The sequence below is a fragment of the Haliotis asinina genome, chromosome 11, assembly GCF_037392515.1.
Source record: "Haliotis asinina isolate JCU_RB_2024 chromosome 11, JCU_Hal_asi_v2, whole genome shotgun sequence".
Classification (NCBI taxonomy): Eukaryota; Metazoa; Mollusca; class Gastropoda; order Lepetellida; family Haliotidae; genus Haliotis; species Haliotis asinina.
In genome coordinates, this window is record NC_090290.1 from 54,887,084 (window position 1) to 54,910,408 (window position 23,325).

The 23,325-nt window shown below is 38.9% G+C and overlaps 1 protein-coding gene across 3 annotated transcripts; it reads left to right on the forward strand.

Moving 5' to 3' along the window:
- The first annotated feature begins 9 nt into the window (after positions 1-9).
- Positions 10-22,739, forward strand: LOC137255607 (uncharacterized). Of its 3 annotated transcripts, XM_067793048.1 has the most exons (13): positions 24-144; positions 6,580-6,678; positions 6,850-6,959; positions 7,595-7,997; positions 8,085-8,894; positions 10,862-10,985; positions 11,891-11,978; positions 12,557-12,649; positions 12,933-13,095; positions 14,199-14,302; positions 17,269-17,337; positions 17,599-17,683; positions 18,512-22,739. In XM_067793048.1, the coding sequence occupies exons 2-13, from the start codon at positions 6,585-6,587 to the stop codon at positions 18,757-18,759; spliced, it is 2,391 nt and encodes a 796-aa protein (XP_067649149.1). In that variant the 5' UTR covers positions 24-144; positions 6,580-6,584; the 3' UTR covers positions 18,760-22,739. The 3 variants fall into 3 exon arrangements, with proteins under 3 accessions (XP_067649148.1, XP_067649149.1, XP_067649147.1); XM_067793047.1 differs by having other exon boundaries at positions 10-144; positions 7,595-8,894; XM_067793046.1 differs by having other exon boundaries at positions 112-413; positions 7,595-8,894.
- Positions 22,740-23,325: the final 586 nt, after the last annotated feature.

A 23,325-nucleotide genomic window follows, 5' to 3' on the forward strand; every position in this document is an offset into this window, starting at 1 on the left:
ATGCTCCTAACAGCGGAAATTCGAGCCTCCAACCGAGCACGATGAACAACAGTGATGTGGAGCTTAAATATCAAGCAGTTGACTTCCGTCTATCTCTTATCGTCTACTTTTACTTTCTGTATACGGATTGACACGCCACACAAGGTATATATTCGTATTAGGCAGGACAACTCTGACAAACCGGAAAAGCAGACACGCATATTTTATCGGTTATGTGTTGTCAAGTCTCTGAAGTAAACACGACAGACACTGTTGGCAGTGTTGCTTATACGGAACGACCTTACTGACGATTAAGACACGCAAGTACTGACAGTAACTCAGTGTGAGGATACCGAACAGACATGCATCGACGTAGTTGGTTGTATGCGCCATTACAATTGTTCTTCCTTGTTCAAACTTGACAAGTTGAAAATGTGAGTCTTTTGTTTTCACAATCATATGTTTAGCTTTCTGAGTGGGTATTATGTTGTCCTGTTGGAGACTAACGGGCAGTAGTTTGATTAGTAGGAGCACCTTTAGAATTCAGCACCACAATTTCTCGTGAGGACGTTCCCAGCCGTAGGTCACATGTCAGTGAGACAGGCAACCAGTTTGTGAGAACCCGTCGGACGCGAACCCGCGACCTTCGGATTGTTAGCCAAACAGCTAACCAACCGAGCTATGTCCATATTGTTGCGCAACATGCAAAGTTAGCTAGTCATTCCTGTGACATCACGGAAATGAACGGAAAGTGTCGAATTGGTTGCGGACAATTATGAAGGTTACAGGTTGACTTGGTGCATCGTGCTTTCAATCTACTGATGGTTGCCTAATGGTCCTGATGTCATTTGGGACGATTGTCCTATTCCGTAAGCTGCAAGATACCATGTTGTTTTGAATGATCCGATATGGTTTGAATTGAAAATGTTTGTTGACGTCAGGTGTCAGGCGTTGATTTCACGGTGCATGCATGAATGACATGCTTGTATAAAAATGATTGTGTGCTTTCGTGACAGAAAAGTGTTGTAGGGAACACGGTAGGGATAATGTGGATCGCTCTTAAGAATGAGTGAGACATGGGCATGTTTGGTGACAGCTTGAGGGTGAGTTAGACTTCGAATCATTATTGAAAATATATACATCTAGAGATGAAAGTTGCTGGAGGCCGATTTCCACCAGCCCAAAATTTCTACATTAAACCATTTCATTGTTTATTTAACTTTTGAAGTTTTTGGTCTCCCGTTTTTATATGTGAACAACGTATTAAAAATGGAAAAGGAAAACAATTGGTACTCATGCATTTACCTACTGTACTGGATTAGGTCCCTTACCCTAACCCTAAACTCTAACCCTAAACCCTAAACCCTAAACCCTAAACCCTAACCCTAACCCCAGTCCTAACCCTAACCCTACCCCTTGGAATAATTCTAATAAATAGAATATGCTCACCAAACCGGCATGAAAATGGCTGACGTATCCAGTGTAATGAATTCTTACCGCTTCGAAAATTAAATATTTCCTTGTAATGGTGCAAATTACTGAAAGACAAAGATATATATGTATATTAGTTTACAGTTATAATTCATTTGATCCAAATAGTTACGTTTGAAACTGAAATATAGAATATATTTAGATTATTTTAATTGACCAAAACTGCAAATAATGAAACATGGCACAATGTGACCAATGTAAGTCATTCTTACTAAATTTAAAAATACAAACTATATAAATACACAAAATATGACACCTCGGCACCTCTTAATACAAAGAAATATCAGTCTAAGTAAACTTATCCTCAGTACTTTTCGTTACATTCCACCACTGAGTCCAACAAAACCTTATGGGAGGTCGGGTCAGATAACCTTTGAGATTGACCAATCAGAACACAGCTTACCAAAACACGAAAGCGCACATTCGCACATCCCTTATGAACTTTTTATCTCGAAAACGTTCGTACCTGAACGATTCTGAATGCTATTTAGCGTACGATTGCTTCCGGGTTATGCACATGGTATACGTACTGCCATGACAACAGTGAGTAAACAGTTGCTGAAAAAAGTGTTTTTGACAATATTCAAGGATGTTAATTTACGGAAATATTAGCAAATGGTAACTATGTCAACAGAAACCCCAAAGCGTATATACTGCAGGTCAAATAACTGTGTTATATGCTGATTTTTGTTTGTGAAGAGATCTGTGTCGGTCACCTGAATATTTTGAAAGTCGCTCCATTCCCTAAATAGTAGCCGCTGTCTGATTGGTTAAATATATTTAACCATCTTGCATTTGATTGGACCGTCATTGGTAGCTCAAAGGTTACCTGACGCGACCTTCTACTAGGTTTTGTTAGACTCAGTGGTGGAGTGTAACGAAATACACTGAGATGAAGTTTACTTAGACTGAAGAAATATGAGCATATTAGTCAAAAAAAGAAAAAAAGATTTAAAACTGGTGCTTGCGAAAAATTGTGCATCCGCCAGGAACTACTGCTGCAAACTCGCAACATCGTTGGGTTTCTGTAATGACATGGCTGGTAGAGATGAAACATCAGTGAGCGGAGCACTCGCTGAACTTGACGACCTTGTTGCTATGCCAGCATCATAGGGCATTGTTTCAAGAACGTGCTTTTGAACAAAATCACCTGCAATTGCGTAAAATAGTATTATGACGTGTCTTTAAAGTTTGTGGTGCTGTATTTTAATGGTAGGCTGATTGATATTTCCACCAAACTGGAATTAAAAATTTATGTCTTGTGTATTTAAGTAACTATAGTTAAATAGTTAAAAGACATGGAATTTGTGATAACAAAGCCAGCAAATATGGTTAGGAGAAATATTTCAATTATGTACATGATGTTATTGCATTGATTGTAATAACGTGTAATGGCTACAACAATTATCACAGCGTCACAGTTATCACCAATACATTAGTATCGCACATTCTCACTTACAACCCATGACAATTCCAGTATATTTTTTCCACTGTAATTTTCAACAAAAATGGACAGCAAAAGAAAAGTCTTCATGGTATCTAACATAAGAGAAAAATCAAAGATAAAGTTAAGAATGTTCTAAAAAAATGTAACTTATGTGAGGGGATGTCCCACATCCAGTATGATAGTAAGTTAAGTTCACAGCCATTAATAATATTTCATTCCCTATCAGTCTACTATAAAAGAAATAGGTTTGGGTATTGCTGAAATGTTAGCATTACGATATATGTTGGCGAATTGCAGTATGTATTGTAATATGTTGTGAATGTGTAACACATGGTTTAGGTGATGAAATTATTATTTCATCTCTTTTGGAACAATACCACTTGCCACTGTTATGGCCCAGATGTGATTGTACAAGATTATTTGAAAATGTATCCAAATTGAAGACCTCGCTCATAAGATTAGAGCTAAAAAAAATGCATCTGCAGTGGCGTCCCTCATTTTGGATTGTTAATCACAACAATGAGTGCTGGTACCAATGTAATTTTGTTATTTACATGGTTTAAAGGCCATGTGCAACAAAAAATCAAACAGAATTAAAACATAATTATCACCTATTCATGACATATAATATACATTGCTGCTTGTGAAAAAACAAATAAACAAAATTGTAAGTGTACAATCGCGATTCAAAAGTGCAATTTTTTGTACTTGGGCTTACTTCCCTCGTAACAAAGCCCTCGGGAGACCGAACCCAGTCATAGCGAGTGGGTGTGCACTCAAGTGTAACAACGGCTTACGATTGGCTGGTTCATTTTGCTGAAATGCTGAGGGCTCATTATGTGTACAGAAAGATGATCTGTTGGACGGGCTTTTTATAAGTATGGCGAGTCACAAGAAAGTAAGATTCTTTATGGATAACAACTTCTTTGATTGTACTTGATGCATCGTTTCAGTATAGGTTCATATACTGTTGTCAAACAAAATCATATACACTAGAAGAAGTTGTTATCCATGAAGAATGTATATAGAGATGTTGGTTGTTGTAAATACACGTTCGCTGAATTTGCGTTCGATCCAATAAAAAATCATCTCAGTAGAGATGGTGAACTACTGCGGGACTGGAAAGTGTCATTCATCCAAGTATGAGGCAGGACTTGAAACTGACGGGTTTGTACCGGCTTCCAACAAATCTAGTCATCCAAGAAAAATGGATGTAGTTTGTGGAGACAGGACTCGTCATCATGCACGAGTCATAAATCAGTTTATTTTCTTTATGTCATATAGTCTGATAAGTGTTAAGTTCAAATTGCATGTGGTCAATGACTGAAGCTGTGTATTGCATATTGTCTTTAGCAGACAGGCAGACATATAGGTGTCAATAAGCCAGACATTGAGCTTTCTCTGTGACAGCGCGGCTGCTTACCACAATCAGCAAGTTTTTTTACGTAACGAGTAGATGATTTACTTGTTTGTGTACACAACCAAGATTAGACTACTGCTCAGGACCTCATACTCTGGGCCTGCATACTGTTTCAAGCTCCGCGAACCTATTCACTACGCATACGTTATAGGCGCATCGCTGCACAGCTGTTGAAACCACTTTTTCCCCCAGCGGTAGGGGAAATTTAGTGAATCGTTTGAACTCCGACTTCGTGGGCTTTTTTTTCATTGCATTCTTTTTGTCACTTTATAGGTTGAATTGGCATTTCTGTTGTTTTGTTTTGGTAAGTACATACCGAAAGGTATCGGAGTCTGCAAAGTTGTGTTTTACGTTGCATGTGACCTTTAAACGTCTTGCAAATGCAGGAATTTCATGGAATTTGCTGATCGTATCGGGTGTTATTGCCCACCTCTCGAAAGAAACACCCAAACAGTCACACAATCAACTATTCAAGGTTACTGTATATATGTGTATTATTACCACGTTATATTAAAACATAATTGGTGGCAGTGAACAAGCTGGACACATCTGTGAATAGCTAATTAAAAATCATATTTAATTCTGTGTCATTAATTTAATTAATGGAAGAGTAATTATGTAAATACTGCGAAAATATGATGCTAAATGTTTGTTAGCCAGTACTGTATGAAAAAAAAGCAAACGTCTGAAGTAAAGAAAACTTTATGTTGAATACAGTCAAATGTTTATGGAGAAGCTCTTAGTTTAGAATCTTTTGTAAATGCCTGAGGTGAATAAAGTGATGGTGATAAATGTCTGCCTCTTGACTACAATAGACTAGCTTCATCTCATAAAACACTGTATATTAACCCCCTGGATGCCACAGGGACATATATTTCCCTCCTCTTCACACCTCAATTTGAAGTCCAATAAAATTCTAAATATACCACTCACATATATATACTTCACAGTTTTAAATTCTGCGGAAAATTCCCTGTTTCCCGATACCATCCACTATTACCTGAGACCAAGCTAAATTGTTTAAAATTGCCTTTCAAAATAGGCTTTGTCGTATATGTCGCCATTTGTGATTCAGAGCGTTATTTGCTGTATGTTTTGAAATGTGAAAATTGGATAATTACTGGGAGTATTGAATTTCAAAAACAGTATCATAGTGATCACAGATATCAAGTTTTCATTCAAACCAGTAATGATAATTCCGATGAACCCAGAATCGGTTGGGATGTTTTCGAAAATACACTTTCACGAATGCCGAAGTGCGCTTTCCGCCATATTGATAGTGTTTACAAAATCACGTTGAGTCTCTACACAAGTGTTAGAAGATCATACATAGCCATTACTGCAATATCTGCTTTAGTTCCTGTGATGTACAATATTCAATACGTTGGGAAAAATGTGGCGGTTTCATATGAACAGGTTAATAAACAGCGATTTAATTCAACCTTATAAGTAATAAGTATTAATGAAAATGATTTGTATATTTTATGAAATGTAGAGGCATACATATTTAAAGGAATTGTCTTGTTCACTGCATTGGTTTGTGTCGTTTTTGTAGACAAAACAATTATGAATATTGATTGACCAGGTTCGAGTTTGTCAAAAAACATTTTATGATTCATTATCATTGTTTTCGATAATAAAGTCAATTTGAATTCGATTAAAACATACATGTATTTTGATGGCAGAATATCTAACTTAAAAAATGTTTTTAGGGAAATTGTTAAAAAGTATATAAACCAGGTCATGTCTTAATTTGGACAAACCTTACGTCCGTATTCTAATAATTCCAAAAAAAATGATCGCTTTGTATGTTTCATTGCATACTTTTTAAGCAAATTATTACATAATCACAAGGGGAAAAGGTTACATCCTTCATGAATATTCAATTAATATATTTTTTTCACACGATACAAGTCCTACATTTGTGTTGCTCACAATATGGTACATAGTAACACCAACTAATTGTTGATATATTCAGGACACTATTTCAGTGGTAAAACCATTCGTTTTATGTTTTGTCTAAAAAGTGTTGAATTCTGACACATGAGTTACAATTGTAGCAGGGCGTGGAGTCATCCCACAGATGACATCCTTACCTTGTCTGCTTGCTGACATGGTTAACCTCTTTGGTCATGTGGACATGGTGTCCTACTTCGGATCAGAAGGTCTGTCGTTTGAATCCCAGCACGGGACTCGGAAATTTTGTGGCCGCTACACAATGTTCTGTAATGGTTTCTTTCAGGTTTGATGGCAAATGAGAGAACCCCAGAAGAACAAGCATATTTTGATTTGTTGGCTAAATACAAAGAAGAGGACGAGGAAGAAGAAAAGGCTGCAGAAGGTAATTGTCCTGATGTTAGCAAAGCTGTAAAGGTTGTTGAGATATTGTCTTCTTGTCATGTGACCAGTTTCTGATCCAGTAGGAAAGATGTTGTGATTAATATGTTAAGAAGAGAGAAGTGTAATGAACTGACATGAAAAGCCAGTAAAATAATTTCATACCATTTTCTAGCTCAGTTCGAAAAGGATCTTGAGCGAGCTCTAGCCTTGAGCCTTAGTGAAGAAGCTGTACACATTCTCACACAGTCCGGTGATATTGGCCCTGTCACAGATGGTCCAAATGTAAGTACCACTCTTAATGTGTTACCCCCTGGAGTTGAGAACTTCCAATACACACTAAAGTCACATTGTGTTGCCTATTTTAACTCATGTAGAGAGAGTTTTGAATTAAACAATATATAGTCCTGGTTCTTATTCTCTACTGCATGCATGTTTTAGTTACCTTTTTTAAGAGAAGAGTGAATAAGTAAATATGGTTTTAAGCCGCGTCAGCAATTTCACGGCCAGTTGTTGACAGTGAAAATCTTGCAATACCGTGAATAACATGATCCAGCTGAGCATGCAGATAGTTCCCTTAGCGTATGACATTTTTCCAATGCCTTTTCTCCATGACTTTTTTTGCCGATCACCTACAGGAAAAAGGAAGCTGTACAATTCTTGCAGTCATGATAGTGTTCAGGAAATCAAGTTCTCAAGTTTACTGGTTTACATGACATTCAGTAATGTATCATATAGTAACTTCAAATGGCATGATTGATGTGATAGTTTTGAATATATTTGGATCATTAGAAAGTATGGGCACACTTATTTTCACAAAGGCATGTCAAAGATTATCTGTCTGGTGCCCTCTGGCAGCAGGTGCGTAATTGTGTTCTATTTCTATTTGACATTACACTCAGATAAATGATAAATTTCAGGAGGACTTGGTTCAGCATCAGTTGGGCAGACAAACTCATTCTAGAAGGAATAGACGATTTGTGACGAGTTCATCACCTGATGCAGACGCCATGGGCTCAGTGGGAGGTAATTCCATTAATGGTCACCACCCATCAGGCAGACCACGCAGCGTTGAGTTAGCAGAGCAGATGAGGAAACAGGTGATGGAGGCTGCAGGGAGTTCAGCTCAGAATCCTCTCTCTGGTCAGGGGAGAAGTGTTGAAAAGGCTGAGGAAATGGGAAGAAGACTGTCAGATGAAGGCCAGAGTAGTGATGGCGAACAGTTTCATCCGTCAGGTCGTAGAAGAAGCATTGAAATGGCAAAAGAAATGCAGAGACAAATGTTAACTCAAGGAAGTGATGATGAGGGATTTCATCCGTCAGGTCGTAGACGGAGTGTTGAATTAGCAAAAAAAATGCAGAATGAAATGTTAGCACAGGGCAACAATGATGAACAATTTCATCCATCAGGTCGTAGACGGAGTGTTGAATTAGCAAAAAAAATGCAGAATGAAATGTTAGCTCAGGGCAACAATGATGAACAATTTCATCCATCAGGTCGTAGACGGAGTGTTGAATTAGCAAAAAAAATGCAGAATGAAATGTTAGCACAGGGCAACAATGATGAACAATTTCATCCATCAGGTCGTAGACGGAGTGTTGAATTAGCGGAAGAAATGAGAAAACAGGTACTGGAAGAGAGTCAAAATGGAGAAAATAGCAATGAATATAATATGCCAATGCGGAAAAGAAGTTTAAGACCTGTTGAAACGGTAAATATGGGTGAAGATGATGAAGTGTCACGTGAAATTGAAGAGCTCATTCTAAGGGGCATTATAAAACCTGATCACAGAGCTGTTCGGACTTCCAGTAGATCAAGTACAAAGTCAGACAGTGACAGTGAACTGTTTGGTGACGGCAGTACACACATGTACAGTGCTACAGAAGGACCTTCCGACCACCAAGTTCAGAGGCAGGGAATACAAGTATCATCTTCCTCTAGAATGCCACAGAACCATAGAATAGACTTTAAGAATCCATTCGGCTTTGCCGATGACGAATTTCCATTGAACTGGGATAGATCAAGAATTCCAGATGTGCAAGCAGGTGAATTGTTCCAGCTTGTGCAGATATTGCCTGGGGAAGACGAGTACGAGACCATAGCTCGTGACTTCCATATAGCTGACCTTGAAGTGAAGAAGATTGAGCGTCTCCAAAATGTCCACCTTTTAGATCGGTACAAGGGAGAAAAAGAACTTTTGATGAGGAGACGAGGAAGAGGTAAGATCTGCAATGTGTCCATTATTGTTAATATACTACCCATCATCAAAAGTTTATGCCCACTTGAAGTACTCACTCTCTCTGTGTGTCTGTCTCTGTGTGTCTGCGTGTCTGTGTGAGAGGATAAATTTCGCCACTAATTTGAGGAAACCTACTGTGTGTAAATGAATTGTACGAGGATTATGCTTCAAATTACTGAAAGACACGTGAAAATATTGAGCATGTAAACAGCTACATTTTGATGTAAATTTTATTGAGAATTTGACAATTTTCACTTGAGTTTCATCATGTTTTGAACTCATGACAAAATCTTTTCAAAGTTATGAATTTGTTTTACAATGCATTAGTTCATGTGTAAACAGTACCTTTAAACAGTATGGGATATTTTGGAAAATCTGGTTTAGAACAGTTGACAGATGTAAGTGACTGCATTTATGATAGTGGTTCTAATGCTTACTAAAGTTTCTGACTTGTAAACTTTCACCGCGTGTTCATTACCAGAGTTGATTGTCATTGTCATGACCTGGACGTACGAGTTAACGAGACTTACAAGGTACGAAGATACAAGTTTATGAGCTGTATGAATGTTGTTGCTCTAGTCAATGCCTTTTCCAAACACATTGACCCTTCCTAACCTCACTTCATATTTTCCTTAAATGTTTATCAGCTGTATATATAGAATAAAGTATATAGAAAGTTGTCAATTCTAAATATCTTAGATACTAGATACAAATGCTAAGTGCACATCTCAAGGCCCCCTTGAGTGCCTTAATTTCAGTCATTCCTTACCATCTATTGTGAGCCTAATAACCATTATTGGACCCATGTAAGTAACTGTAACAAGTCTGTTAAGTTATTTGATGTTTTAATCTTGTTAACAAGGACCTTGGGGCCTGTATTTGGGGGGCCCTGGGGCGCTTATAATTTTCAGAGGTCTTGGACAACGAAATGAGGGCCCTAGACACTTAGATATTATTACTGGTACTGTTCTTGTATTGTGTATCATGATCAACACGTTTATAGCTACAGTAAATACATTGCAAATGATACCATAACCCAGCCAGTAGCAGACTCACTGATAACGTATTGTTACTTGATTGGAAGATTGATTGATACGAAAGTATTTGCACTTTCACTGCATCCCTGTGGATGCAGTGATAATGTTTGTTGCATCCACAATCCATTATTCTGCGTAATTTTGGGTGCAGGGATTCGTGTCCTGTAGATCCCTGCATTAATCTAGTGATGATGGCAAGAACACTTGATTCACAGGAACTGGTAACAGAAAGAGACTGATATCAAGATATATATTGTAACTGACAGGGTGATGGGTGATAAGATATACCAGTTATTTTGCATTACAAGTCAGTATCACAAACATCTTTACAGATTGCTAGAACAGTGAAAATGAATATTATTAAGATTTACAGTCATTATAGTATATATTTATAATGGAAAGTTTTAACGAAAACGTTGAGTTTATATGTTGTGTAAGGTGCAAGGTGTGTATAATAAGTCAGAGCATAATAGCTAAGACAAGTGTGGGGGCATTTTGTCTCTAGGATGTCATGGAGTGGTAGGGTAGCCTAGTGGTGAAAGCATTTGCTCGATATTGGTTTGATTCCCCACATGAGCAAAATGTGTGAAGCCCGTTTCTGGTGTTCATTGTGATCATAGAACCAAACTCACTCACTCACTCACTCACTCTAGGATGTCATGCTGTTGCTCTGTTGGGCTGGAAAATGTATCATGTACTTTCAGGCAAATAGTGTCAATTTTGTGTAAATTGCAATACTTCTTATGGCATAAACACACTGGAATATTCAAACATGCCAAATATGAAGTCTTGTTTTAGTTGTATATATACATCTAAATACAAAAGAGATTTAGCAATACACCTAGCGCTGAACAAAATGGTTGAGACTCTTGTGTACAATTTTCTTCTGCATCCATGCTGAAATTTTCAGATTTTGAAGTTAATACCCGATATCTGTACCACGGGTCTGCCGCCAACAAGATGCTTCTCTGTGAGGAGGGACTTGATGCCAGACTGGGGATGAGTGGGTGTTTCGGAAAAGGCATATATTTCAGGTAAACATCAGAAAACATACATTGCTGGTACGGGGAGCTGTAACTGATGAAAGTGTAACCCATTGATAAACCATTGATTTACAGACTGCTTTTTTTCAGTCTTCAAAATTAGCCTATCTGTGGTAAATATATGCTATCAATCTGTGACTCCTTTGTGTTTTGGTTATGCAATTACGTTGAGTCAATTCCAGACCACCCACTAAGGACTAAAGCCAGATAAGTGGGTGTTTTGTAAGAGGCACATTTGATGCTATTGCCAGACAAAACTTATACTTTAATCAGGCTGAAAAACTTTAAAAACTACAAAATCTGGGTCCATGGGAAATATAAGAAATATAGTTATGAAAGTTTAAACAAAACAATTCTGTTTCCTTCCTGATCAAATGACATTCAACACATTATGTATGAATTTTGCTCTATTTCGCTTTAATTGCACATGAAGACACACTCAAACTAGACCTCTCAAAAGATGTTCACATGTCTTGTTATTTTCCAATTTTTAATGTAGGAATGATGTAAGATTGTCCGAGCTTAGAGGCTTTGTAAGAAAACAGTAATCCCAAATATAGCGTGTGTTAAATTTGAAACCCTTAGGAATGGCATTTTGTATTTATAGAGACTGTATTTAAGAACAGATGTGGAGTTCTCAAGCTGAAACAAAGCTAGTGCTAACACTTTAAATGAAATCCTGAAGCATTCAACATTGTGTTGTAGTTTTATTGTTATTTTATCTAAGAATCCAGGTCATGTATTTCATATTATGTAGCATCCAATTTAGTATATTGGTGTAGAGAACAGAAAAATTCCCACCCAATATTCTGTCCTACAACAACAGATTTTACAACAGCATGCATAGATTCATTGTTTGAAAGACTTCAGCCTTTTATACGTTTGTACTTTTTCAGCGATAACCCAAAGAAGTGTGTTCAGTATGTGTCAAGATCATCTGTGAAGTACATTCTCATGTGTCGTGTTATGCTTGGCGAGGCAAAGGTAATACAATTCGAAGTGTGGATATGTATGCAGAGCTGCCTTGGGCAGGACATGGTTTAAGAGATGTTAACCTTTGCTGCATCAGGTGCAACCTGACATATAAACCTAGGTGCACCAGCTAATTTCCAGTGCTTTATGACATCAGAGGTTTCAGTGCCACAGCTATTCAAAAAAATGAACTGATATATTTATAATGTTAGATTTATTGTTGATTTATTCTAAAAAAATGCACCTTGTGCAAGTTTGACAGATGATTAGGTTGAGCTTTGTAATATTGGATTGCACCAGTGCAAGTAATAAAGCACTAAATCAAGCCCTGTTAGGTGTTCTAACCTGTGCCTTCAGCATTTGTATCCAGTGAAAATTTTAATGACTGTAAGCTTATAATTTATCACAAATTCAGTATTTTTCAAAGATTTGAAAGGAAGGAATATTTGCCATGTTATTAAAAAAAACCCTTTCATGGACCTTGAAATTGAGTGAAAAATGCAGAGGACTTCTGAGCTTTTATGCCTCTGTAGTGGTTTCTTTGCCTATCAGAGTTCAGTGTATTTGTGACCATTTATTTACAATTGTAGATCTATCCCCGTGGTGAAATGGACCGTGACTTGAAGCGAGAACCAGAGAAGGAGACTCCAACTGGAAGATGGAGGTTTTATGACTCTGTTCGAGTGAGTTTGTTGTGTATCAAAGGAACTTCTTCTCTAGTGTTTGTGATGCAGGTCAGATTATTGTGAAGCTGCCTGAATCAGGGCAGTAATGTACCTCTGGGTTATATGGGATGGCAGATCCATGATTGTTTGGTTGATGTTGTTGTAAATGTTTTCAGGTTAACCAGGACAATATTTAACATCCCAGGTGTGGTTTGTACAAAAGATGAAAGCTTTCTGTTCTGATTTTGTATTAGAGATTGCTTCGCCAGTAGAGTCAACCTTTGCGGGATCTTTGTTGCAGGGTCGACCAGTTGACTTCAACGAATATGTAATCTATGAGAACCGACGGGCTATGATTGAGTATATCATCACATTCCAAGGTCAGGGATCGCCAGCAGACCACAGTGAACTAGAGGAGGTCGGAGGAGCAGTAGCCGCTAATATCATTCCACCAATGCTTCCAGGTATGTTGTGCCCTTCCACCAATACTTCCAGGTATGTTGTGCCCTTCCACCAATACTTCCAGGTATGTTGTGCCCTTCCACCAATACTTCCAGGTATGTTGTGCCCTTCCACCAATACTTCCAGGTATGTTGTGCCCTTCCACCAATACTTCCAGGTATGTTGTGCCCTCCCACCAATGCTTCCAGGTATGTTGTGCCCTTCCGCCAATGCTTCCAGGTATGTTGTGCCCTTCCACCAATACATCCAGGTATGTTGTGCCCTTCCACCAATACTTCCAGGTATGTTGTGCCCTCCCACCAATACTTCCAGGTATGTTGCCCCCTCCCACCAATACTTCCAGATATGTTATACCCTTCCACCAATACTTCCAGGTATGTTGTGCCCTTCCACCAATACTTCCAGGTATGTTGTGCCCTTCCACCAATACTTCCAGGTATGTTGTGCCCTTCCACCAATACTTCCAGGTATGTTGTGCCCTTCCACCAATACAGCCAGGTATGTTGTGCCCTTCCACCAATACTTCCAGGTATGTTGTGCCCTTCCGCCAATACTTCCAGGTATGTTGTGCCCTTCCGCCAATACTTCCAGGTATGTTGTGCCCTTCCACCAATACTTCCAGGTATGTTGTGCCCTTCCGCCAATGCTTCCAGGTATGTTGTGCCCTTCCACCAATACATCCAGGTATGTTGTGCCCTTCCACCAATACATCCAGGTATGTTGTGCCCTTCCACCAATACTTCCAGGTATGTTGTGCCCTCCCACCAATACTTCCAGGTATGTTGTGCCCTCCCACCAATACTTCCAGGTATATTGTGCCCTTCCGCCAATACAGCCAGGTATGTTGTGCCCTTCCACCAATACTTCCAGATATGTTATACCCTTCCACCAATACTTCCAGGTATGTTGTGCCCTTCCACCAATACTTCCAGGTATGTTGTGCCCTTCCACCAATACTTCCAGGTATGTTATACCCTTCCACCAATACTTACAAGTATATTTCCAAATATGTAAGCCAGACTGATAAATGTGGCATTAGCCTTCTAAGGCAACAACCACACCTTAACATTTTTCATAATTGGGACAAAATGCTTGTTTTCTTCAGAGGAAAGTGTTGAGGACCACATGAAAAGAATTGCACAGGTCCGGGAGGAGATTCGTATAAAAAGGGCTGAGGAGAGAGGGGAGGTGTACACTGGTCCAACAGAGGTGAGTTTGGGAAATGGAGAAATCTTTAGTGAATGAGTGAGTGAGTTTATTTTTTTTACTGCTTTTACCCATATGGGGAATTGAACCCAAGTCTTCAGTATGACAGTTAAACACTTGAACCATTTTGTTATTCCACTGTCCCAGATCTATAGTGGTTCCACAGATAGATCTTTCTGTAGTGGTTCCACAGATAGATCTTTCTGTAGTGGTTCCACAGATAGATCTTTCTGTAGTGGTTCCACAGATAGATCTTTCTGTAGTGGTGCCTCAGATAGATCTTTCTGTAGTGGTTCCACAGGTAGATCTTTCTGTAGTGGTTCCACAGATAGATCTTTCTGTAGTGGTTCCACAGATAGATCTTTCTGTAGTGGTTCCACAGATACATCTTTCTGTAGTGGTGCCTCAGATAGATCTTTCTGTAGTGGTTCCACAGATAGATCTTTCTGTAGTGGTTCCACAGATAGATCTTTCTGTAGTGGTTCCACAGATAGATCTTTCTGTAGTTGTGCCTCAGATAGATCTTTCTGTAGTGGTTCCACAGATAGATCTTTCTGTAGTGGTTCCACAGATAGATCTTTCTGTAGTGGTTCCACAGATAGATCTTTCTGTAGTGGTTCCACAGATAGATCTTTCTGTAGTGGTTCCACAGATAAATCTTTCTGTAGTGGTGCCTCAGATAGATCTTTCTGTAGTGGTTCCACAGATAGATCTTTCTGTAGTGGTTCCACAGATAGATCTTTCTGTAGTGGTTCCACAGATAGATCTTTCTGTAGTGGTGACTCAGATAGATCTTTCTGTAGTGGTTCCACGGATAGATCTTTCTGTAGTGGTGCCTCAGATAGATCTTTCTGTAGTGGTTCCACAGATAGATCTTTCTGTAGTGGTTCCACAGATAGATCTTTCTGTAGTGGTGCCTCAGAGAGGTATGTGAATGGAGACATCTGTGGTGGTCCCTTAGATATGTGAATTTTGGGAATATAGAGATATTTGTTTGTCACAAGGAGTATATTTGTCACACTTAAGGGATACATCTCCACCAATCTCCACTGTGGGAGCGGTTAAAATCGACCCGTCTCCACTGTGGGACAAGTTAAAATCAACCCGTCTCCTCTGTGGGACCAGTTAAAATTGCCCTGTCTCCACTGTGGGACCAATTAAAATCGACCCATCTCTCAGATGACATGTTTGTGTAGTTAAGGATCACATTGTGTAATTACCCACACATTAGTGTAGTTAAGCACATGTTTGTGTATTTAAGCACACGTTTGTATAGTTAAGCACATGTTTGTGAATTTAGGCACATTTGTGTATTTAAGGACATGTCTGTGTAGTTATGGACATGTTTGTGTAGGTAATGAAATGTTCATATATACTGAGTCAAAAAGAAACTTCACAACATGTAATTTTTAAAAACAATGAATAATTTGTCTCTGATGATGCATCTATGTATCAGAAATGGGATCCCTATCTTCCGACTCTAGAAAAACGTTAGCAAAACCCACTCAAACCCATCCATTCATAGTGCAAATGATGCTAGTGATCTTCGCAATGAAATGTTCTTCATTTGCACATACATTTGCATTGGCCTCAAAAATTGAAAAACACTTTTAAACCACAGTTCAAACGGTACTTTAAATGGCACGTGCAACCTGAACGTGCTGATGGCATGTTTCAAGCAGGAGGATCAGTTATTGATGTCACAAGAGCAGTGGGATGCTGCCATGTATGACTTACGAGGTCATCTACAACAAACTGGGACTTCTGATCACCCAAGGTCAGGTCGTCCATGTGTGACGTCACAAGCAGAAGACCATCAGATCGTCCTACATTACCTACGTCACAGATTTCTGCTAGCTACACGAACCAGGGCTGAGATGTTTAGAGGTCGACTGTCCTCACAGACCATTCAAAATTGGTTGCAGGCTTGTTGTGAACGGTATCCCCAAAGTTGTGTACAGGACGTTGCATGGTGTGGGATGCTTTCTGAGGGAACAACCATTCCCCACTCCTGGTCATCTGTGGAAACTTCTCAGCTGCTGCTTGGCGCGATCAGGTGCTCATCCCTGAACTCATTCCCTTCATGGTGGCTTATGGCCCAGGTCTACAGTTACAGAATGATAATGCTCGGAGACATACCACAGTGTTGACACGAAATTTCCTTCAAAATGCTGGAATCAACGTCATGGACTGGCCATCGAGGTCCTCTAACCTTAATCCAATAGAGCATGTTTGAGCTTCTTAGTCTCAGGAACCAACCTCAGAATTTGCAGGAACTTGACGCTTCCTTGCAAGAGCAATGGCGCAGAATCCCCACCCATATGTTCACAAGCATCAGGCAGTCGGTGTGACGTATTTGGCAGTGGTGAATGCGCAGGGCGGCCATACACAATACTGAACTGAGAAATTTCGAAGTTTTATTCTTGTAACTTGACTGTTACCCATGTTTTGGAATGGCAGAGTAGCCTAATGGAACTGATTGTGGCACTGTCAGTGTATCGAGTACATCACACAGATCTCAGCAATGAAATAATAACAATTTAACCATCATACCATCTCTTGTTCTATATAGTGCCCTGGAGAAAGAATGTGAAGTTTCTTTTTTGACTCAGTATATTTGAGGATATGTTTGTGTAGTGAATGACAGTTTACTTAAGCATGTTTGTGTAGTTAAGCACATATGTTTTAGAACGCACATATTTGTGCAGTTGAGGACATGTTTATGCACTCACAGATGAGTATTCAATGACCGGTTTATGTAGGGCATTACTGTGTAGCTAAGGACATGTTTGTGTAGCGAATTTCATGGTTATGTAGTAGAGCACATGTTTATTTAGTTAAGCACTTGTTTGTGTAGTTTAGCACATGTTTGTGTAGTTAATGACATGTTAATATAATTAAGGACATGTATATTTATTTAAGGACATGTCTATATGTAAGGTGTGGAAAGTTTTGTTGGTATTTTCTAGGCCCAGAGGAAGAAAGACCGTGATGTCTGGAGACGAGTGTTGCGGGTCACCTGCCCACCTGGCTCTGAGGTATGTAGACAGGAGCAGCGTCAATTACATGCAGTGAATCTTCAAACTGATGCCTGTTTGAACGTTGCAGTGTACTGGTACACATTGATGCATGTTCCTTTGGGGGATTAAGTATAATATTGAAATATTAATCTAGAATTACAGACTTACAAATTTAATGTCAGGAATTAACATATCATGTACCCAGGGAGAAATTTAGGGTTTGGGGTACCTGGGTAGAAACTTCGGAGCTGTCCAAGCCCTATCAGCTTGTTTTTTCAGGGCTATGAAAATGCCAAGGGAATCTTCCAGTACTTGAAGAAAGAAGAAGAAGAGGAAGAAAAAGCAAAGGCAGAGGCGGTAGGAGGTATGTCAGACGTGATCTTCCTCCCTGTCAGTTTTGGAATCTTCTTCCCTGTCAGTGTCGGAGTCTTATACAAAGTCACTTGCAACTTGTCCGTCGGCCTCTTTTCTTGTCTATGTGTCTCTCATTTTTGTCTTCTGTATGTGCCCCCTGGCTTGCTGGTCTCTCTTTGAATTAGTATACATATACTTGAAATATTTCATGTGCTCAGACGTCAGGTGTGAGATGGACTAGTGATCCATCTGAAATGATAGGTGTTAGATCAGTTACGCATGATGCCCGATTGATAGGATCCTGCACCTCAGGACAAGTTTGGTTTGTGCAAACCATTAATTATTGATGCTTCCGGAAGTGGAATATTGCTCTGCAACTATGGAATGATTAATAACGTTTCAGAATTTTTACGGGATTCATATATATCATGTCCTTACATGTAAAGTCATAAGTTATGGTTCATACAGATTTGATGCCTGTAAAGATCCACACCACACCACACCACACCACACCACACCACACCACACCACACCACACGCCACGCCACGCCACGCCACGCCACGCCACGCCACCACACGCCACGCCACGCCACGCCACGCCACACGCCACGCCACGCCACGCCACGCCACGCCACACACCACACCACACCACACGCCACGCCACGCCACGCCACGCCACGCCACACACCACACCACACCACACCACACCACACACCACACACCACACACCACACACCACACCACACCACACCACACCACACCACACCACACCACACTCGCTCAGGCAAATAATAAATTGAATGTTAATGTGCCATTCATTTCTTTTTTTACTTTCAAGATGGAGGGAGCCACAGTGCAATTAACACAAACAACAATAATAATGACAGTGACCTTGACATCGCCACTGCAAGGTCACTGGCTGTAGATGCAGAAGACAACAGTGTAGAGATGGTGATGAGTTGCCTCATATCAGATTTCCTCGAGGTTACAAAGATTGACAATGTCCAGAAAGCCAGGATGTACTTGGAAAAGTCGGGAATGAACCTAGACCAAGCTTTGCTGCTGTATTATGAACAGGAGTTGTGAGAAAATGTGCATATGTGATCGTCAGATTCTCATCTTCATACCTTGTGTTCATTTGGTTCAAATCAGTGTTTGGATATGACAAAGGTGCAGGACAGAATGGGAACAGTTTCTGATTCTATTTTGAATTGATGACTGTGTATTTTTACAAAATGCAATTGGGATCACAGTGAAAGTAATTGAATAGATATAACTAAAATGCTTTTTGTGCAAATAATTAACTCATAGTGGGAGTTGCTGTGATATTTGAATACATGTAATATGATGGGTCAGACCTGTGAAGATCCAGGTTAGAACTGGTCTTCAGCAACTCATGCTTGTCGTGAGAAGTGTCTAACAGGATAAGGAGGTCAGACTTGCTGACTTTGTTAAAACATGTTACCGTATCCCGTTTATGTAGATTGATGCTCATGCTGTTGATCACTGGATGGCCTGGCACAGACTTGGTTATTACGGACCATTGAAATATTGCTAAGCACATTATCAAACAGTTAAATCAAATAAAGGGTCAAGGTCATACATAGGTGAATAGCCAAGTTTGTATTCACGTTATTTCCAGCAAAACTGATTCCAAATGATTTTTCATTTTCCATCACTGAAAGCAGCTGGTAGTTTTCAGCCTTTGTAATTCAGTTTTACTTGGCACTTGTTGTCTTGAACTTTGCAGACAAGTTAAACAATTTTCAAAGGTACTGTAATACAGATTTTCAATCTCATTTCATTTGTTTTCAAAATTGTTGATTGGTTTTCTTGTTTAATGCCAAACTCAGCAATCATCCTGCTATGTAAATAATTGAGTCTGGACCAGATGACCCAGTGGTCAACAGCATGAGCATTGATCTGCACAACTGAGATGCAAAATAACACCTGTGAACCAAGTCAGTGAGTCTGGCCACCTAATCCTGTTAGCCCTGAATTTGTTTATGGACACGTGATGCAGTGGTGTGAACAGTCATGATGTAATCACACTATGTAACTCTCCTCAAATGTTCAGAGAACATAGTCATTTCTGGTGGAACCTCCATGTAAGTACTGCGACAATCTCAACTTCGTAAACAAACATCAGTGTCATGACCTTTGTGCTTTAGTGGAAGGGAATTTAAAATTCATTTGTTTTTCAGTTTTTCAGTTTTAAACTGAACTTTTGTCATTATGAAATAATGAATTTGATATGACATCATTGAGTGAGTATGTTTAGTTTTTTGCCACTCTGAGCAATAATCCAGCTATATGGCAGCAGTCTGTAAATAATCCAGTGATCAACAATGGATGTCATCATTTTCATTTACTTGCCACTTTCTTAAACAATGATAACAATATTGTGATTGTTATGAACTGGTCTGTCATAATGAAGCAAACAAATTGATTGGTTGGCAAGAAGTACTGTCTGTGTTGTCCATTGTCCCTTTGTTCATAGTTTGTGATATTTGTTGAATTTCTTGGGATACATTTGGGTAGACAGATTTTACATTTGTATCTGTTTCGTTATGCTTTGCAGAATACTGGTGTGGTAGAGTGGTAAATATCTTCTTTTCAGTAATAACACAAGCAGAGATCCAGTTCTATTTCCCTTTAATCTATCAGATGCCATGTTGATTTGAAGACACACAGTAACCACGTGCTCTCTGTCACTCAGTCTATCTCTCTTCTACTCCTTGCTCTCTCTCCCTCTCTTATCAGTTATCTAAACCACTGCGTGGACAGTCCTTTTCCTGTGCGCCTTAAGTGAAACGCAGTGACAAGCATTAATATTAACCCCAAATACCAACCCAATGTTGAAACATGTGTCTGACAGGAATCTTCCAATTACTTTAAGTATTAGAGAAAGATAACCTACACACATTAGCAATGGATATATCTTAATTAATTATATTCTGTTGTGATTATTGTACCACCTTATCACACTGGTAAAACAACTATTTGTCATAACGTTTTATTGTGAAAGTTTGTGAAATAGGTGTGAGCACTGCAATGAGATTGGCTTCCCTGATATCTCAAGGGTATAAATCTTCACTACACCCTGGTTGCATCTACAGCTCTGATTGTTTTATTACCTCCCTTGGCTGGCTTTTTATCCAATCAAGAGTCTACACTCGTTTTTGCTTTTTAAATTATCTGATTAAACTTGGCAACACAAATCCTGCAGAGGAACTCTGAAAGAGGTAGCAGGAGTGCTTGCTTATATATATTTAAAACTTCGGATATGACAATTTGTATGATTTCCTCAAAGTCTGAGTTGCACTGTGGACAAACCTTCACAGCTGCAACCGCAGTCTTTGTTGAAACAGGCACAGCTTGACAGCCTGAACAGCGACTTAGCTGATTGGCCACTGTGAGAATGCCGAGCCAGCAAAGGGAGGTATCAAAACAATCAGGCAGTGCTGTAGATTTATTAGAGCATATTCCCTGGAGATATGGAGAGGTGTGATTGGATGAAAATGTCCATACCGACTAATTTTTTCATAAGTTCATCATCTCTTTCCTGAGATAAGGCAGTTGACTGACCACAATTTCTGAGTTCTGTTTTAGCTGGAGTCCAGTCTCAATCATGTTGATATCAGAACATGATACCTTCTGTGCATATTTCCGTTAATCGATTTGCTAAGATTGTGTATTGTCAACAAATATTTTCCCAATCTTTTCATGTTATTGAACAAGAGCTCAAGTAATTTGTTACAAACTGTGACTTATGTTTTACATTAACGAAATTGATAAATTCATTTTGACTCAGTGCTACCTTTGTTGGAATCAGGTTGGTCAACTGGGAGACAGGGTTAGCACATTGGAATTACAGCCTAGGTTTGCAAAGATGGAGATATATAGGCACTTAACTTCCTTGAGACAATGATCAAGAAAAACATTAATATGCAATGAAAGGTTGTAAACATTGAAAAACAATGGAATGTCACATTATGTGTTTTGGGATTCATTAACATCCATAAACTTACCTTTTTCTCTGAATTCTGATGAGGGATTTGATGTCATGGAAACATGGTTCCATAATGTCTGCTTCACACCATGTTGAGCTTGCATGGATCAAGATTTTGAAACAGACTGTGAGTTATTGGTATGTTTAACCATTTGTTTCCATGATATTTATGTCTTTGTATTATTTATGTTTGAGGAAGTGAAGTTGTTATAAAGTATTTGTTGCAAGAAATGTTTGAAAAAAAAATCCTGTCTGCTATTAGCAGAGATCAGTCTCTAGGTCACAAATGGTTCATATACATGTCTGATCACTTGTTTATCCCATGTCATATGTTTGTTTATATTCTGAAAACAAATATTAGTATTATTGTTCTTGCAGTTAAGACATGCAGTTTAGTAGAAGTAACCCCACAATATTTTCATGATCCTTAACTGATTTTGATCAGTAATGGTCCAGCCACATCAAGATTTTTGCTGATTGAATTCCTTAGTAGCTTTTGTGTTTTATGTGAATCAGTAGGCATGGAGTAGTTCAGTGAATCACTGACACAAAGACAGCTAGTCATAGATTCAAACATAACTATATATTCTTATTAATTATGTATACAAATGCTAACCTACAGTAATGTCTGTCATTTGCTTGATAATGTTATTAGCTCCTACACCAAAACTTCACTTATTACCTGAGGAAGATACTGCAGTGTAATATTTTTGCGACAATATTATACTAGTGTAGTACCGCTGGACGTGTGACGTCGTAATGCTAGTTTCTCCATCACAATTGTATTAGACTTGACTTAACATATATAAAGATGTGTGTCATCATACTGAAGGTAATTTCTATCAATTAATGTTGGAGAGTAATACACAGATTAGTAAACTTGCTTCTCTAAAATTCCATCGTTATTCAGCTCTTGAAAGATTCAGCATCAAACCTGCATTCCCCCGTTTGATACCAATCTTTAACTTGTTTAGTAAAAATGGTATTAGTTGAGTGCCAATTGATGTATACATTTACCTTGAAAATTTTGTATGAAATAAATGTATAATTATCACATGCTGTTCTTTTTATTCATCGGTTGAGTGATTAGATGCTTTTTAAGAATGCTTTAAGGAAATGTTATTAGTTGATTCTCAATTTGAAAACAACAGTTTCTTTAATTTTGTCTGGGAATGGCTAAGTGAATGTTTCCATAATGCCTAGATACGTCCACATTACTGTTGTCTCCTGATCTCATTACAGTAGCCCCTACCCTCTACTTCATAAGGGATGATGGATTAGACAAGTTGTTCAGATGTTTGCTCATCACTCCAAAGTCCCGGGTTTGATACCCATTTTGGGAATCAGGATGAGAGGATGCTTCAACAGTTTGGCTACTCCACTGCCCCAAGAGGCAAAAGCATTTGTAACAATTTGACACTCATCATAACTCAATAGTTTATCATTGGCATATGAACATTATGGAGATCAGGGCCTAGCATTCTCTTGCACAAAGTGATCTTTGCGTTACAACTATCTTAAGTCTGTGTTAGAGTATGGGAGTTACGATCATCGTAACACAAAGATTTGTGCAAGTGGGTCCAGGTCATAACCAGCCACCCTGGTTGATACATGTATGTGAATTGTGTAGAATGTTGGAA

Excerpts from the sequence above, each read along its gene's own strand:
- LOC137255607 (XM_067793047.1), top strand. The coding sequence starts at position 6,585 with ATGGCAAATGAGAGAACCCCAGAAGAACAAGCATATTTTGATTTGTTG. Across the intron at positions 11,979-12,556 it reads TTATGCTTGGCGAGGCAAAG|ATCTATCCCCGTGGTGAAAT; the intron begins GTAATACAATTC and ends TTACAATTGTAG. Across the intron at positions 12,650-12,932 it reads GGTTTTATGACTCTGTTCGA|GGTCGACCAGTTGACTTCAA; the intron begins GTGAGTTTGTTG and ends TCTTTGTTGCAG.